This window comes from Helianthus annuus, chromosome 3 (genome assembly GCF_002127325.2).
Source record: "Helianthus annuus cultivar XRQ/B chromosome 3, HanXRQr2.0-SUNRISE, whole genome shotgun sequence".
Lineage (NCBI taxonomy): Eukaryota > Viridiplantae > Streptophyta > Magnoliopsida > Asterales > Asteraceae > Helianthus > Helianthus annuus.
In genome coordinates, this window is record NC_035435.2 from 110,042,836 (window position 1) to 110,056,800 (window position 13,965).

Consider the following 13,965-nt stretch of genomic DNA (forward strand, 5'->3'; position numbering starts at 1 on the left):
CAAAACTACATGATAATACTTTGTTTAGAAGAATTTGGTGATTTCACACTCATGCAAATATAATATCTATAGGTTTCTTGATTAAAAAAAACATTGATGCATAAATCCTGAAAAGAAACCAAAATAATTTAGCTATTGTATTTGATAAAATACTGCAACCCTTTTAGTTTTCATTTTTCATATTTAACCCCAACATTTTTCCATTTTCAACTTTAGTCCTCTTTTCTTTTCATCGTTTACCAATTTGTCATTTTACGTTTCCGTCTAATTCTTGCGAGTAAACACGATGCAACGCGAGTGTGTGATTCAACATTTTTATGTCTATTTTTTTACGATTTGCGAGTCATAAGCCGACTCATTTATTATTTTCTATGTTTTACGTTTCGGACTAATTTTTGTGAACGCTGCATCGCACATGCGTGGTTCAACGAACCCGCCGCAAAGCGCGGGTCCTAAATTCTAGTTTTATATTAATTTCGTCAATTTTGCTACGGATTTGCTATGAGTTTTGCTACAAAATTCATTTGCGACGAAAGTTTGTGGCTAATCCGTAGCTAATTCGTAGCAAAATGTGTTTGTAGCTAATCCGTAGCTAACTCGTAGCAAAATTTGCTATCATTTTTTTAGTAGCAAAATTTCATAGCAAATGCCTCTTTTTGTATTAGTACTTGGAGTAGACACCTGTTATTTTTTGTTAAATATTGAAGGTTGGCTTACGTTGTTACTAAGAGCATCCATATCCCATTCTTTTTCTATCGACATAATTAAGCCAAAAAAAAAAACTGTATATTTTTAAAAACCTCACACAACTCATTCTTCATCTCTATCTTTATCATGCTCACAAACACTTGTTTTATTATTATTTTTTTTCACTTTTTTATATACTCACAAGTCACAATACATTATTGAGGCTTGATTTAGGCCTCTAATTATTGAGGTTTGTTTCCGTTTTCTCTAAACTGTTCTCTAATATAGAGAATTAGATGAAAATGGTGTTTTGGATTGTTTATCTAAATCATTCTTTAAGGCTAGAGATAAAGGGTATATAGAGGGCACGATGTGAATGCTCTAAGGTTGTTATTGGATACTAAATTGGTGAAAGCTGAAGTATCTTTATTCGATAGTTTTCAACTTGGTCAAAGTGTCAAACATTGAAGTCATTTGTTTTAACTGTAAGAACCGATCAAACACTATTTGAAAAACATCATCATCGGTATCGTATTCATTTATAAGGCTGTCTTGACGTGGTGGTATATGAGCGAATCGAACCGTACCGCTGAAAGAAGATTGGTGTCGGAACCAATATTTATTTTCGTTGTTTTCGATCGACGTAAAACATATATCAATATCTTGTCAAACATATCTATTTTGGTTGCTATACTGAGTGCCTGCATTATACTAGTAACGTAACAAATTGAACCATTAAAATAATGAACCAAACCGATTGAAAACCCACTACAATCACGAAAAATCCTATTGATTTTATAACCCACTTAAATCGTAATATTATTTAATTAATTATTATGAGTAGGATAATCATAAAACTTTGATTTGTAACTAACTAGTTGATGCCCCGCCTGTGTTGTGGGGCGATAGCCGAATAATTCTCAACCAATTAAAAAAACAGTACTATAGTTTTGTTAGAAAGGAAAACTAAAACGACGACAAGATCGTAATTTTTAGCGGGGATAAATTCGTAATTTTTAGCAAGGAGAAAACCATAATTTTATTTTGAACTGGGGGAAAAATATAATTTTGAATTGAGGGTGCAAGTGTAATTTTGAACCGAGGGAAAAATCGTAAATTTTTAGCTGGGGGCAAAAGCATATTTTTAGTTTGAACTGGGGGCAAAAACGTAAATTTAAACTGGGGGCAAAAACGTAATTTTAAAGTGGGTGTAAAATAATAAACTGGTGTAAAAGCGTAATTTTGAGATAGAGGGAAAACATAATTTTATTTTGAGCTGGGGGCGAAAACGTAATTTTGGCGGAGGGTAAAATCGTAATATTTGAACCGAGGGCATATTTGTAATTTTTTGCTGGGAGCAACAGGGTAATAACTTTTTGAATGTGGGACGAAAACGTAATTTTAAACTGGGAACCGAAACATAAATTTTAAAATGGATAAAAAATAATAAAATAGTTGGTTCAATCTATTTCTACCAATGAAAGAGAAAGAGTATTCACTGCTATGGGAAATGTAAATGTAAATGTAGGAAATGATCCACTTACATTAATAATCGTTCGCTAACCTCGCCTCCACCATACTTATCATGTGGACCTAACCACCACCAACAATCAACCACCACGTGTACATCACCAGAACCTTCTCCAACATCCAACGGCCAGAAAACCCCATCAAACCCGTTACACAAATCACAACTCCACACACTAACTAAACCGCTCAAACAAATTACATTCACGATTAACATTCATCCACAGCGTTCTCCGTTTCACTGTTCATTTCACAACCAATCCGAACACGATGATCGGCAACACCACTGGAACAAAAAAACGACACCGTATCGCCACCAACAGCCGCCTCTCCTCCACCGCTGCAATCATCGACTCCTCCCGCCCCGACGGAACCCTAACGGAAGTCTCACACAAACCGTTACCGTCATCCTCCTCCATCCGCCGTTCAACCACACGTCATCATCCACCTCTCCCTCTCGCTCCAACCGTTTCCAACGGTTTCAACGATCCTACCACCGCTGACGTCATCCTCCGTCTCTACCTTGATCAATCCTCACCGTTCGATTCCGACGATTCTGAGACGCAACTCGCCGTTGATTCCTCGTCGGAGTTTCAGATCTATCTCCATTCCTCCGTTCTCCGGCGATCGAAGTACTTCGCCGCGCTGTTATCCGACCGGTGGAAGAAAGATTCCGGCGAAATTGATTATTATCGGTTTAATCTGGCTGTGACGTCATCATCGGTTAACAATTCGGTTAGCAATTCGATTAATAATCATGTGACGGTTTTGCAGTTATTGTATAATAATGATTTATCTAGTGCGATTGATACGGCATCAACGGCATTAGAACTGCTTCCGATTGCTTTAGAATTGTTATTTGAGGACTGTGTAACGGCGTGTGTACGGTATCTAGAGGCTGTGCCGTGGACGGAGGAGGAGGAGCGGACGGTGTTGAGTTTGATTCCGTTGTTACGTGAAGAGGAGAGTGCAGAACTGTTGGCTAGGGTTTCGCCTCCGAAATCGGATCTATCAGAGGAGATGTTGCACGGATTGATACTGACAGCGATTCATAATCATCCAAATATGGCGTTTGCGAAGGCGTTTGTGGCGAAACTGTTGCGAGACTTTTCGTCGAGGGAGTCGGCGAGGAGAGTGTTGGATAAGTCGTTTGAGACGAGTTTGAATGTGGTGAAGGAGTCGTTGGAGGAATATTCGAGTCCAGAAGTGTTTCGTGGAGAGATTAATGAGATGGAGGCTATTCAGAGGTTGAATTTGCATACGGCGATGACGAATGGGAGGCATTTGTTGTGGTTGATTGAGAGGATGATTGAGTTGAGAGCGGCAGATACGGCGGTGAAGGAGTGGAGTGAGCAGGCGTCTTTTACCGCGAATTTGCAGCGCGCGTTTCGGGATGATGCGTGGAGGAATATGGTTCCTGGTCTTCCTTCTGTTGTTATGCGGTGTACTTGCAAGCTTGCAAATGCGGTCGCTGCAGGGGTTATTTTGGCGTCTAGACAGGTTTGGTCATCTCTTTTGCCTTGTATTTTAAATGCTTGTTGTTCTGTGCATATTGGTTGCTTATAATCTTATAGGATTTTGTGGTAGCTTATTCATCCGGGTACCAATTATCTTGCAATTAGCACTTCTAGGTTCTGAGTATGATCAAGCCGAGCTTTGTTCATGTTTCCTTGCGAACATGAAATAACTGCTATATTGTATATTATTTGGTTAATCTCGCCTGCAGGTTAGAATGAAGCTGGTGAAAGATTGGCTTCCAGTGCTGATTGTATGTAAAGACAACATGACACCAATGCTGACGAATCATAAATCACTGTACCTTGAGCTGGAAGAAACATTCTTGAAAATCATATCAACACTACCCATGTCTGAAGCCCAAGAATTGTTGCAGCAATGCTTGAGTTTTTCGACCAGAAACGTGGAGGACTGCCCTCATTTGGTCTCCGCATTCACCACCTGGTTCCGCCGTGCAAACAGACAATTACAAGGTGATCACTACCAACTTTCTTGAGGCCTGATTTAGTGTGATCAAAATCCATGAAGTTTGCTCAACTTAACTCTGGTTTTGGAAGTTTGTATCGTGTATGTACAACTGCTTTGTTGGGTATGTAACGTATCTTGAAGAATCTATTGGTGTCTTTGTAAATCTTGGAGTTATTGGCATGGATAGTTCTCAAGTTAATCATATATAAATGGCCGGGTGGCGAAATTGGATGGTGAGATTAGATAGTTAGATGGTGAGATTAGATAGTTAGTTGGTACCAAATAACCCGCCTAATCTATTTGTTATTATGATAATTTGGTTAGTGGTTTTGGACTAGTTTTTGTGTAATATAGTACCAGTTTAAATGTTTGGTTTCAGGTTTGTGTATATTAAATGTCTCTTTTCAAAATCTAGAAGTTATACTTACTGTTCTCACCGTTGATTTATGTTAAGTTCTTATCACTAGCAGCATCAGAAAGTCGATATAAAATGATTATTTTACCACTATTTAGAAAAAAAAAAAAAAGCAGGCACCCTCTAAGAGTCTTTACTCATCCTTGTAAAAATAGGATTAAGATCCATTAAAGACTGTACCAACATAGTGAAAAACTAGTCCGATAGCTACCAAACCGAGTTTTCTCATAGCTGAAGGACCCATCATCTTCAATGCCACTTGTGTAACCCGAACAACAGCTCTTGTAACACTAAAAATAGCGAGAGGACATGCCCGAAATCAACAATAGAACCCTAGACACGCTTTGTAGAGTGGGTTGGAGATGATAGAGGCTGTTATGAGGGTCGAATTAATGAAGGGTTATTAGATTTTAATAATTCTAAGTTTCACCTGTTGGCCGATAATAATCTCAACTTTAAAAATTCCCTCTAACATTGATCCTTTTCAAACATATAAGAATTTGGTGTCCTCAATAGATTCAATTACACCTAGGCTCCTTATTAAGTGCATCTATGTTAGAAAATGATCAATGGCGGCCAAAGTTTTACAAGTTGGGATTATTGGAGGGAATTTTTAAAGTTGGGATTATTATCGGCCAACAGGTGAAACTTAGGATTACCAAAATCCAATATCCCATTAATGAATTGTGATAGACTAGCATAAAAACTGAACAAAATCGAATTGTAGAACTGAAAAAACGGAACCGTGCGTCATATTTAAGTACACGACTACTGTCTTTCAGAAGGTTTGGTAACCCAAGGGTGTACAATATGGGAAAATCTCCTAGTTTATTAGGCAACCCTCCTACACTATCCATTTAACACCTTGTTATGAACTGACATAATATGCCAAAGTGCAAACTAAAAAACTTGCTAAAGTCAAAGGTAAACTTTATATTTTTTTTGTTGTTTTTTCTTAACAACAAAGGTTACATAATCCCTATTTCTAAATTACACCAAATTTACACAATGCCAGGAATTGAACCTTGGTCTCTCCTCAAGAGGCACAAAGCCTCTATCACCCCACCAAAGTGGTGGTGGCAGTAAACTTTATATGGCTGAGCCTCAAAGGCAGGCTTTCTTTTTTTCAGTTTTTTGGCTGTTAAACCCCCCCCCCCCCCCCCCCCCCCAATTTAGCTCTCATCTCTGTGTACCCAGTTTTGAATTCACTAGAAAACAATGTACAATATGAATCAAATTTTTAAGCATATATATACATGTGCATTCAAAATTTCTACAAATCCAATAAATGACTTTGCAATCTGACTGGTCTAAGGCTCAAAGCAATCTATTCTACTAATCTAACAGCTAGGCGACCCCTACCACTTGCCGCAAAGAAATTCAAGCCAACTTTCACAACAAGATTCTTGCACAACGCGTGTAGTGTATAAGATAAGTTGCTATGACAATGCTCAATGTGGCACTCTTGCTATAAATTTTTTGCGTATTCTTTTGGCCGATTAAGAGTATTTCTTAGTCAAATCGGCTGAGCTCCCTGTGCTTGACATGCCACTCGTGCCTCCCACGTTTAGATCATCCAATGTAGCTTCACCTTCCAGTGCACGCACAACCTGTTGGTGATTGATTCATGTGTTACACAACACTTGTTTCATTTTTTTATTGACGGGCCACTTTTGGTCGTCTTTTATTTCAAACTAGATAAAAGAAAATGTGATAAATGGGTCTCAATTAAAGCCGCCTAATGTCTAGTTTTCTTGCATTCAAATCAACTTAATCCACTCATTCTATGTGATCCGTACTAGAAATGGCCCGTTAAACATGTAACATACCTGACTCATTTTGGGCCGTCTTCTTGCAGAGTATTGAAGGCAAGCCGATGCACATACCACCATTCGATTCATGTCCTCGTGTGTATAGTTATTCTCTATACGTTTATCCAACAACTCTACATAGCTTCCACCCTCTACTGCTTGTTCTAGTATAGGCCTAGCCTGAATGACATAAACATAAACAAGAACAACAACGTATGAAACGAATACATGTATATAAAAGAAGATGAGTCATCTAACACGGTATAGGTCACTCTTACCCAATCGATTAAGCTATCATCGTCACTATTTGAATCTGCAGGTCGTCTGCCTGTAATCAATTCCAAGAGCACAACTCCAAAGGAAAAGACATCTGACTTGTCTGTAAGCTTACCCGTGGATGCATATTCGGGAGCCAGGTACCTTCATTTACATACCCGTTATTCTTTTTCTTTGTTAGTCTTTAAGTAGTAACGCAATAATAATTGAACTTACCCAAATGTTCCCATAACGCGTGTTGACACATGCGTGTTGGTGTCTGTTGAAAGCTTCGCTAGTCCAAAATCTGATACCTAGTTCATAAATCAATATCCTTAATTATATGCATGCTTTCTTTGGTCATTTGGTGTATATAGATTTTTTTTTTTTTTTTACTTTTAAAGTAATTTTTCCATGGTACTATGTAAATATCATTGGTACCTTAGCTTCATAGTGTTCATCAATCAATATATTTGCTGCCTTAACGTCTCTGTGGATGATACGAGGCTCACCTACATGCCATAACAGCTCATTAGTCCTCCCTACATATGCATACGCACACACATACGCATATGTATACACATACAGATATACAAAAGTGAGGAGTGGGGCTTACAATCTTCATGAAGATATGCAAAACCTTTGGCTGCTCCCAATGCAATGTTTAACCTTGTTGAGCCATTCATAAGTGGGGAACCTTTTCCTGTAAAATAAACAACTTATGACTAACATGTATGTGTAGAGTTAGTGGCTATATATATTATATATGATATATAAGAGACAAATAAATATATATTGAAGAAATTAATGTGGTTCCAAAATCATACCATAAAGGTGATAATCAAGGCTTTTGTTGGAAATGTATTCATAAACCAACAATCTTTGTCGTCCCGCGATACAATATCCAACAAGAGATACAAGGTGTCGATGATGCACACGACTAATAATCTCCACCTCAGACTGAAACTCACGCTCCCCTTGACCACTCGTAGATTTAAGGCTCTTAATAGCTACCTCTTTTCCATTCGGTAGAATTCCTTTGTACACATACCCAAAACCACCTTGTCCTATAAGCAGAGAATGATCAAACCCTCTGGTGGCTGCGGCTAACTCATCATAGGTAAAAGTGTTCTTATTGAACCCAAGAGCCACAGTTGGGTGTGGAGGTGGCAAGGGGGCTTGGTATGGCCCAGAGAATGTACTGGAGTTGAACTCGCTACTGAGCATCCCAGGTGGCGGCGGCGGTGGTGCCGCCACCCATGAAAACTCAGAACTTACTGGTCCGCTAGCCGGTGGTGGCACCGGCGGCATCTTTAGATGAATGTCGTTTGGAGGTTGAGGTTGAGGTTGGGTCGAATGATTTTCTTGCATGTGGTTATCTGCAACAAAACATTGCACCACAAATTCTGATTCATCACTACATTTAGCCACAATTACTAAAAAGGTTGTGCTAAACGTACCCCTTAGTAAATTCAGTTGGGTGCAGTTAACATATGCAGGGGTACGTTTAGCCTCAACCTCACGAAAATTAACATCCAATACGCATCATCATAAACTAACGGAATAAAATTCATACCGTTTGTGTGAACATTGTCTTTAAAGTAATACATCTCTTCCGGTCGCTTTCTTCTCCTCCTCTTGAGGACTGCCATCACACATAATATCATGATAAAGAATATCAATCCAGCCGCAGCTACTGCTCCTACTGTAATTAAAATGTCATTATTGGCTTCTTCAGACGAATGATGACGTGGAGGGGATAAGTTAGGATGTCCAGGTGGTAGTGGGGGTGGTGGTGGTGGAGGCGGCGGTGGAGGTGGTGGTGGCGGCGGTGGTGGCGGTGGAGCCTTTTGATTTCTGTTGTTGTTGTTATTGTTATTGTTGTTGGCGTTGTTATTATTATTGTTGTTGTTGTTATTGTTGTTGTTGTCGTTATTGTTGTTGTTGCCGTTATTGTTATTGCCGTTGTTGTTATTGTTGCCGTTATTGTTGTTATCGCCGTTGTTGTTGGTGTTGCCGTTATTGTTGTTGCCGTTGTTATTGTCGTTGTTGCCGCTGTTGTTATTGTCGTTATTGTTGCCGTTGTTGTCGCCGTTGTTGTTGTTGTCGCCGTTGTTGTTGTCGTTGCTGTTATAATCCTCATCTGAGGGCATTTTGAAATCAAAGTTGTTTAGATTCTAGTTTACCCTTAAAGGCTCCCCTAAAACTCGATGGCCGCGGTCAAGATAACGACATATCATGATAAGGAAAAAAATCAAACGATAGAAAGATCGATCAATCTTGGAAAACCCTTGCATAAAATGACATAAATTTGTTGTACAATGGACAAAACTGGCAAATATGCATGCAAATATTTGATTGAAATGAATAGGTGGTCTTGATTTGCAGTGGTGCAGGAGAGAAATAGGAAACAAATGTAGGAGAAAGATAGCCGTCGGAGAAGGTTAGGGTAGTGCTGATTGTCAAGGGAAGCAGGGAGAAAAACATGTTGCATGGTTTCCTGCTCAACAAAGAAAATGTGTGACTTGTTTCTATCCCCATAAAACCTCCTATTAATAAGCTTCCTAAATTTTTGTTTTTCTTTTCCATTTATAGTTTTTGATTCTTTACATGATGGTTGCCATCTAAATCCAAATTTATAACTCATGAACCCTCACCTGGTTTCGAATTTTAAATGTTATGATCAGTGATCACTTCCTATAATATAAGCCTAGCAAACTGAGTGGGTCAGACGGGTTTGGATGACAGTTTAAAACGGGTCGAGTTAGAATGTGTGTGGGTTAATATGGGCATGAGGAGAATGAGTTTGGGTTAAAATGGTTTTCGCCAAAATGAAGTTGGGTTAAAATGTGTCATTATAGAAATAAAATAAAAATACCAAAATAGGTTAAAATGGCTTTATTTTTTATGGTGGCTAGTGATGACATTGTTAGAGCTTGTTGCGGCGGCGGCAGTGCCGGCAGCTGTGGAGGCGACGACGATGGTGGTGGCGTTGGTGACGGTAGGTGGTGGAGGTGGCAGACGCGATGGGTGTGTTGGTGGTGGAGTGGCGACGACGGTGGTAGGCGCATTGCATCGCTGCTAGAGTGGCGACGGTGGTGGGCACATCCACATGGCAATGGACGTGGCGGTGGATTGTCGGTAGTGGTGGGGGCAATGGGTGTGTTGATGGTGGAGTGACGGCAGCGGTGGTGTCTATAACAACCCTCCAAAATATTTTCGACGCTCTAAAATATATTAAAATACCCCAATATGTCCTAAAATATACCTCGTATGTGAAAACCGAGCCCAAATACCTTTATTTTTATAAAAAATTAAGTAAAAACAAGAAAAATGGGTCTCTGGCTGGCCGCGTAAGCCACCCCCTTGACCTACGCGGGGCGTGACAACCCTGCAACGAGGCGCAGCCCTGAGCCGACACGTGTCACGATCGTGTCAAAGCTAGTTGTGATGACCAGTCAGAGCTAGGGTCTACACCCCTACTACGGGGCGAGGGAAGGTGAAGGGTCACCTATAAATAGAGGGCTTCGGCCTTGAGTTTCAATTCGTCCCAAATCTCTCTCTCTCAAAATTTCTGAATCGTAGGCATAATCTCGGGTATAATACCCCCCTAAATAATGAAGTTCTGCTCCGTTGTAAGTATCATAACCTCGGTTACGTATTAGATACGCAGCCCGATTGATCCAGGGTTCCGTAACGGCTATCGTGGTTCTGCCCGACGTAGTCGTTGGAATGACGTCTCGGGGAGGGTATCGTTAATATAAATATTGAGTTATTATACTAACACGTGTGCATTTGTGTAAATTATAGATAATCACCAGGAAACCCTTAAAGAAAACCTAAGACAGCAATGTGAGTAATCTCCTTTTTGCAAATTGTTTTTACAAAACCTCACACAATTAATACTATATTAAACAATTATTGAGTATTTGTATTCTACAATTATCGTTGGTATGTTGGGGTTTTATATACAAAATTTGTGACTACCTTGCGAGGAGTAACATGACCACAAGTCGGGTTGACAGTACCGTGGGTGGTAATTGAATAGATGGAAACAAATGTAATTGCGCGACCGCCCTCAATACTGTACAATGGTCTTTATTAAACTTGATTAAACTGGGATTCACTCACCAGTATTTCCCACTGACAAAATGTTTTTAAACGCGTTTTAGGTAACAAAATGTGAAAGCCAATTAGAAGCCAGCTGGATAACACTGAAGGCTTGGAAAAGTGGCAGTAAAGTTACCTAAAAATAAAGAGATGTTTTATTAAATAAAATAGCGTTTACCCCTATGAAAATGTGTGTACTTAAAACTTGGGATTATTCCCACATGTTTAATATTATAAAAGTGTGGTATTTTACTCTAATAAAATATTTCCTAACTACGGTCCTGATGAAATTTCCGCTGCCAAAATGGATAAAAACAGATACCACCCAAACTGGCCGCGGCCGCCCGTTCCCGGGTTTATTAGGGGACAGGGGTTGCGACAGTGTCGGTGCAACGAGCTATGTGGTAGAGGCAAACAATGGTCATGGGTGGTGCTAACCCATTTAGACTCTTTTCAAGTTAGCAAGATTTATAAATTTTGTCCCTCTTGACCCGCTAACTAATTTTAGTAGACTTAAATTAGTCCATTGACTAAATTAAGATGACTAGTGAACTCATGTACAACTTAAATTAACAAGTACGAGTATGCGACATTGTGTACTAAAATAATTGAAGACGTGAGAAAAAATGGTAGTTGATAAAAACTAAAGAGAAATAGAGATAAACTGAATTCACATCCTTCATTCTATTCAACATTACAATATATAGATAAACATAACTATAAACCCTAAAGCCCATAAGTAATGGGTTGGGCCTAAAATGTCTGGTTTATAACACTCCCCCTCAGACATTTAGAATTATACACAGTTTAACAACATACTTCAGGATGATGTTAAATAGGTACTTCAGGACCTGAATAAATAAACTGATACTACTGGATCAGCTATGCTGCCTCATTAAAAACCTTATTAAGAAAACCCAGTGGGACAAAACTTAGTTAAGGGAAAAAGAGTACAGCGTGTATAATTCTCCCCCTGAATTCAACAAACATCTTTCAATCTACGAAGACCGATCTTGTGTGATAGCTGCTCGAAACTGCTTCTAGGTAAAGATTTCGTGAACATGTCAGCTAGATTTTCACTTGAACATCAATTTCCCCTTCTTTTTGCAAGTCATATGTTGAGAAAAATTTTGGTGAGATGTGCTTTGTTCGATCACCCTTGATATAACCTTCTCTGATCTGAACTATGCAAACAACATTGTCTTCATAAATAATTGTCGGCTCCTTCTTGATCTATTCTAATCCGCATGCTTCTTGTATGTGATTAATCATTGATCTCAACCACACGCATTCTCGACCAGCATCATATAGTGTTATCAATTCGGCATGATTTGATGATGTTGCTGTAAGCGTTTGCTTAGTTATCTTCCAAGAAATTGTTGTGCCGCCGTATGTGAATACATAACCTGTCTGAGATTTTGCTTTGTGAGGATCTGATAGATATCCGGCATCACCATACCCAACAAGATGGGACTTTTGATCTTTCTGATAGAAAAGACCTAAGTCTTGTGTCCCGCAAATATACTGGAATATATGTTTTACACCATTCCAGTGTCTACATGTTGGATTCGAACTGTATCTCGCTAGTACATGTACTGCAAATGCAATGTCAGGTCTTGTGTTATTTGCGAGATACATAAGAGCACCGACCGCGCTTAAGTACGGTACTTCTGGACCAAGTACTTCTTCGCCTTCTTCTTGAGGGCGATAAGGATCCTTTTGTGGATCTAGCGTTCGGACAACCATAGGTACACTAAACGGATGTGCTTTGTCCATATTGAAACGTACTAACATCTTCTGGATGTGGTTTGATTGATGGACAAATGTGCCATTGCACAGATACTCAAATTGTAGTCCGATGCATATTTTTGTCATACCAAGATTTTTCATCTCAAATTCCTTCTTTAACAATTGAGCAACTTTCTCTATCTCTTCAGGAGATCTGATGATGTTGATATCATCAACATACACTGCTATTATAGTGAAATTTGAGAGTGTTCTTTTTATAAAAACACATGGGTTGATTACATCAGACTTGTATCCTTCTTTTTCTAGATATTCACTAAGTCGATTGTACCACATACGACTAGATTGTTTGAGACCATATAAAGATCTCTGGAGCTTTATAGAACACATATCTCGAGGTGTTGATTTTAATGTTTCAGGCAATTTTAATCCTTTAGGGATTTTCATATAGATGTCATTTTCTAGTATCCCATACAAGTATGCAGTGATTACATCCATAAGTCTCATTTGAAGTCCTTCTGAGATTGCAAGGCCAATTAGAAATCTAAGGGTTATCGCATCCACTACAGGGGAATACGTTTCCTTATAATCAACTCTTGGGATTTGGGAAAACCCTTGTGCTACAAGGCGTGCCTTATATCGTACAATCTCATTCTTTTCGTTTATTTTTATAGCAAACACCCATTTATAACCAACTGGTTTGACGTCTATGGGTGTCCGGACTACAGGTCCGAAAACATTTCGCTTTTCAAGCGAACCTAACTCAGCCTTTACGACCTCTTGACATTTTGGCCAATCAATTCTGTGCATGCACTCTTCTAGAGTTTTAGGTACATAATCAGTTTCATTGATTACATCCGTTGCTATAGCATATGCAAATATATCATCAACACGTGTTTCATTTCGGTTCCATATTGTACTATTTTGTACATAAATTATAGAGATCTCATTTTCGTTTGGTACCGGTGTTTCTTCTGAAACTTCATTTTCCTCTGGATTCATAGTTGTCTCTTCTGGGACATTTACCTCTACCGGGGTTTCATTTATAATCTTTTGTGAATTTTCACCAACTGCATTACTTTGCTCTTTTCATTTCCGTGGGTTTTTGTCTTTGGAACCGATTGGTCTCCCACGCTTTAGTTGTATAGTAATCGCTTCTGGGATTACTTCAATTTGAGCAGGTGCATTTGAGCTGGTACATGTGACTTTGTTACTCTATTCGTGTCTGTGAATGCATCTAGTAATTCATTCGCTATTCTTTGCAAATGTATAATCTTTTGGACTTCATTTTCGCATTGACCACTTCGGGGGTCGAGATTTGATAGCGATGATGCATTCCACGTTATTTCTTTTGGTACCAGTCTTTCTTTGTCCTTATCTCCCCCTAAGACTGGGAACATTGTTTCATCAGAAATGACAATCAGCATACCG

The 13,965-nt window shown here is 39.1% G+C and overlaps 2 protein-coding genes across 2 annotated transcripts; one reads left to right on the forward strand and one right to left on the reverse strand.

Annotated features, from left to right (window-relative positions):
• The first annotated feature begins 2,385 nt into the window (after positions 1 to 2,385).
• Positions 2,386 to 4,534, forward strand: LOC110928528 (BTB/POZ domain-containing protein At3g05675). The gene is made up of 2 exons (XM_022171541.2): positions 2,386 to 3,714; positions 3,941 to 4,534. Exons 1-2 carry the CDS (start codon positions 2,485 to 2,487, stop codon positions 4,223 to 4,225), a joined length of 1,515 nt encoding a protein of 504 aa, XP_022027233.1. The 5' UTR covers positions 2,386 to 2,484; the 3' UTR covers positions 4,226 to 4,534.
• Positions 4,535 to 6,111: 1,577 nt separating this feature from the next.
• On the reverse strand, positions 6,112 to 7,994 carry LOC110928529 (putative proline-rich receptor-like protein kinase PERK6). Its single transcript, XM_022171542.2, has 7 exons — positions 7,506 to 7,994; positions 7,295 to 7,381; positions 7,120 to 7,190; positions 6,916 to 6,992; positions 6,702 to 6,843; positions 6,442 to 6,603; positions 6,112 to 6,222 (listed from the first exon to the last, which is right to left on the reverse strand). Exons 1-7 carry the CDS (start codon positions 7,987 to 7,989, stop codon positions 6,112 to 6,114), a joined length of 1,134 nt encoding a protein of 377 aa, XP_022027234.2. The 5' UTR covers positions 7,990 to 7,994.
• Positions 7,995 to 13,965: the final 5,971 nt, after the last annotated feature.

Bases quoted from the DNA above. Each gene is read 5' to 3' on its own strand.
- LOC110928528 (XM_022171541.2), top strand. From the start codon at position 2,485: ATGATCGGCAACACCACTGGAACAAAAAAACGACACCGTATCGCCACC. The intron at 3,715-3,940 runs GTTTGGTCATCT...TCTCGCCTGCAG, and splicing joins TTATTTTGGCGTCTAGACAG to GTTAGAATGAAGCTGGTGAA.
- LOC110928529 (XM_022171542.2), bottom strand. From the start codon at position 7,989: ATGCCGCCGGTGCCACCACCGGCTAGCGGACCAGTAAGTTCTGAGTTT. The intron at 7,191-7,294 runs GTAAGCCCCACT...TATGGCATGTAG, and splicing joins TGCATATCTTCATGAAGATT to GTGAGCCTCGTATCATCCAC. The intron at 6,223-6,441 runs GTATGTTACATG...AATCACCAACAG, and splicing joins GACGGCCCAAAATGAGTCAG to GTTGTGCGTGCACTGGAAGG.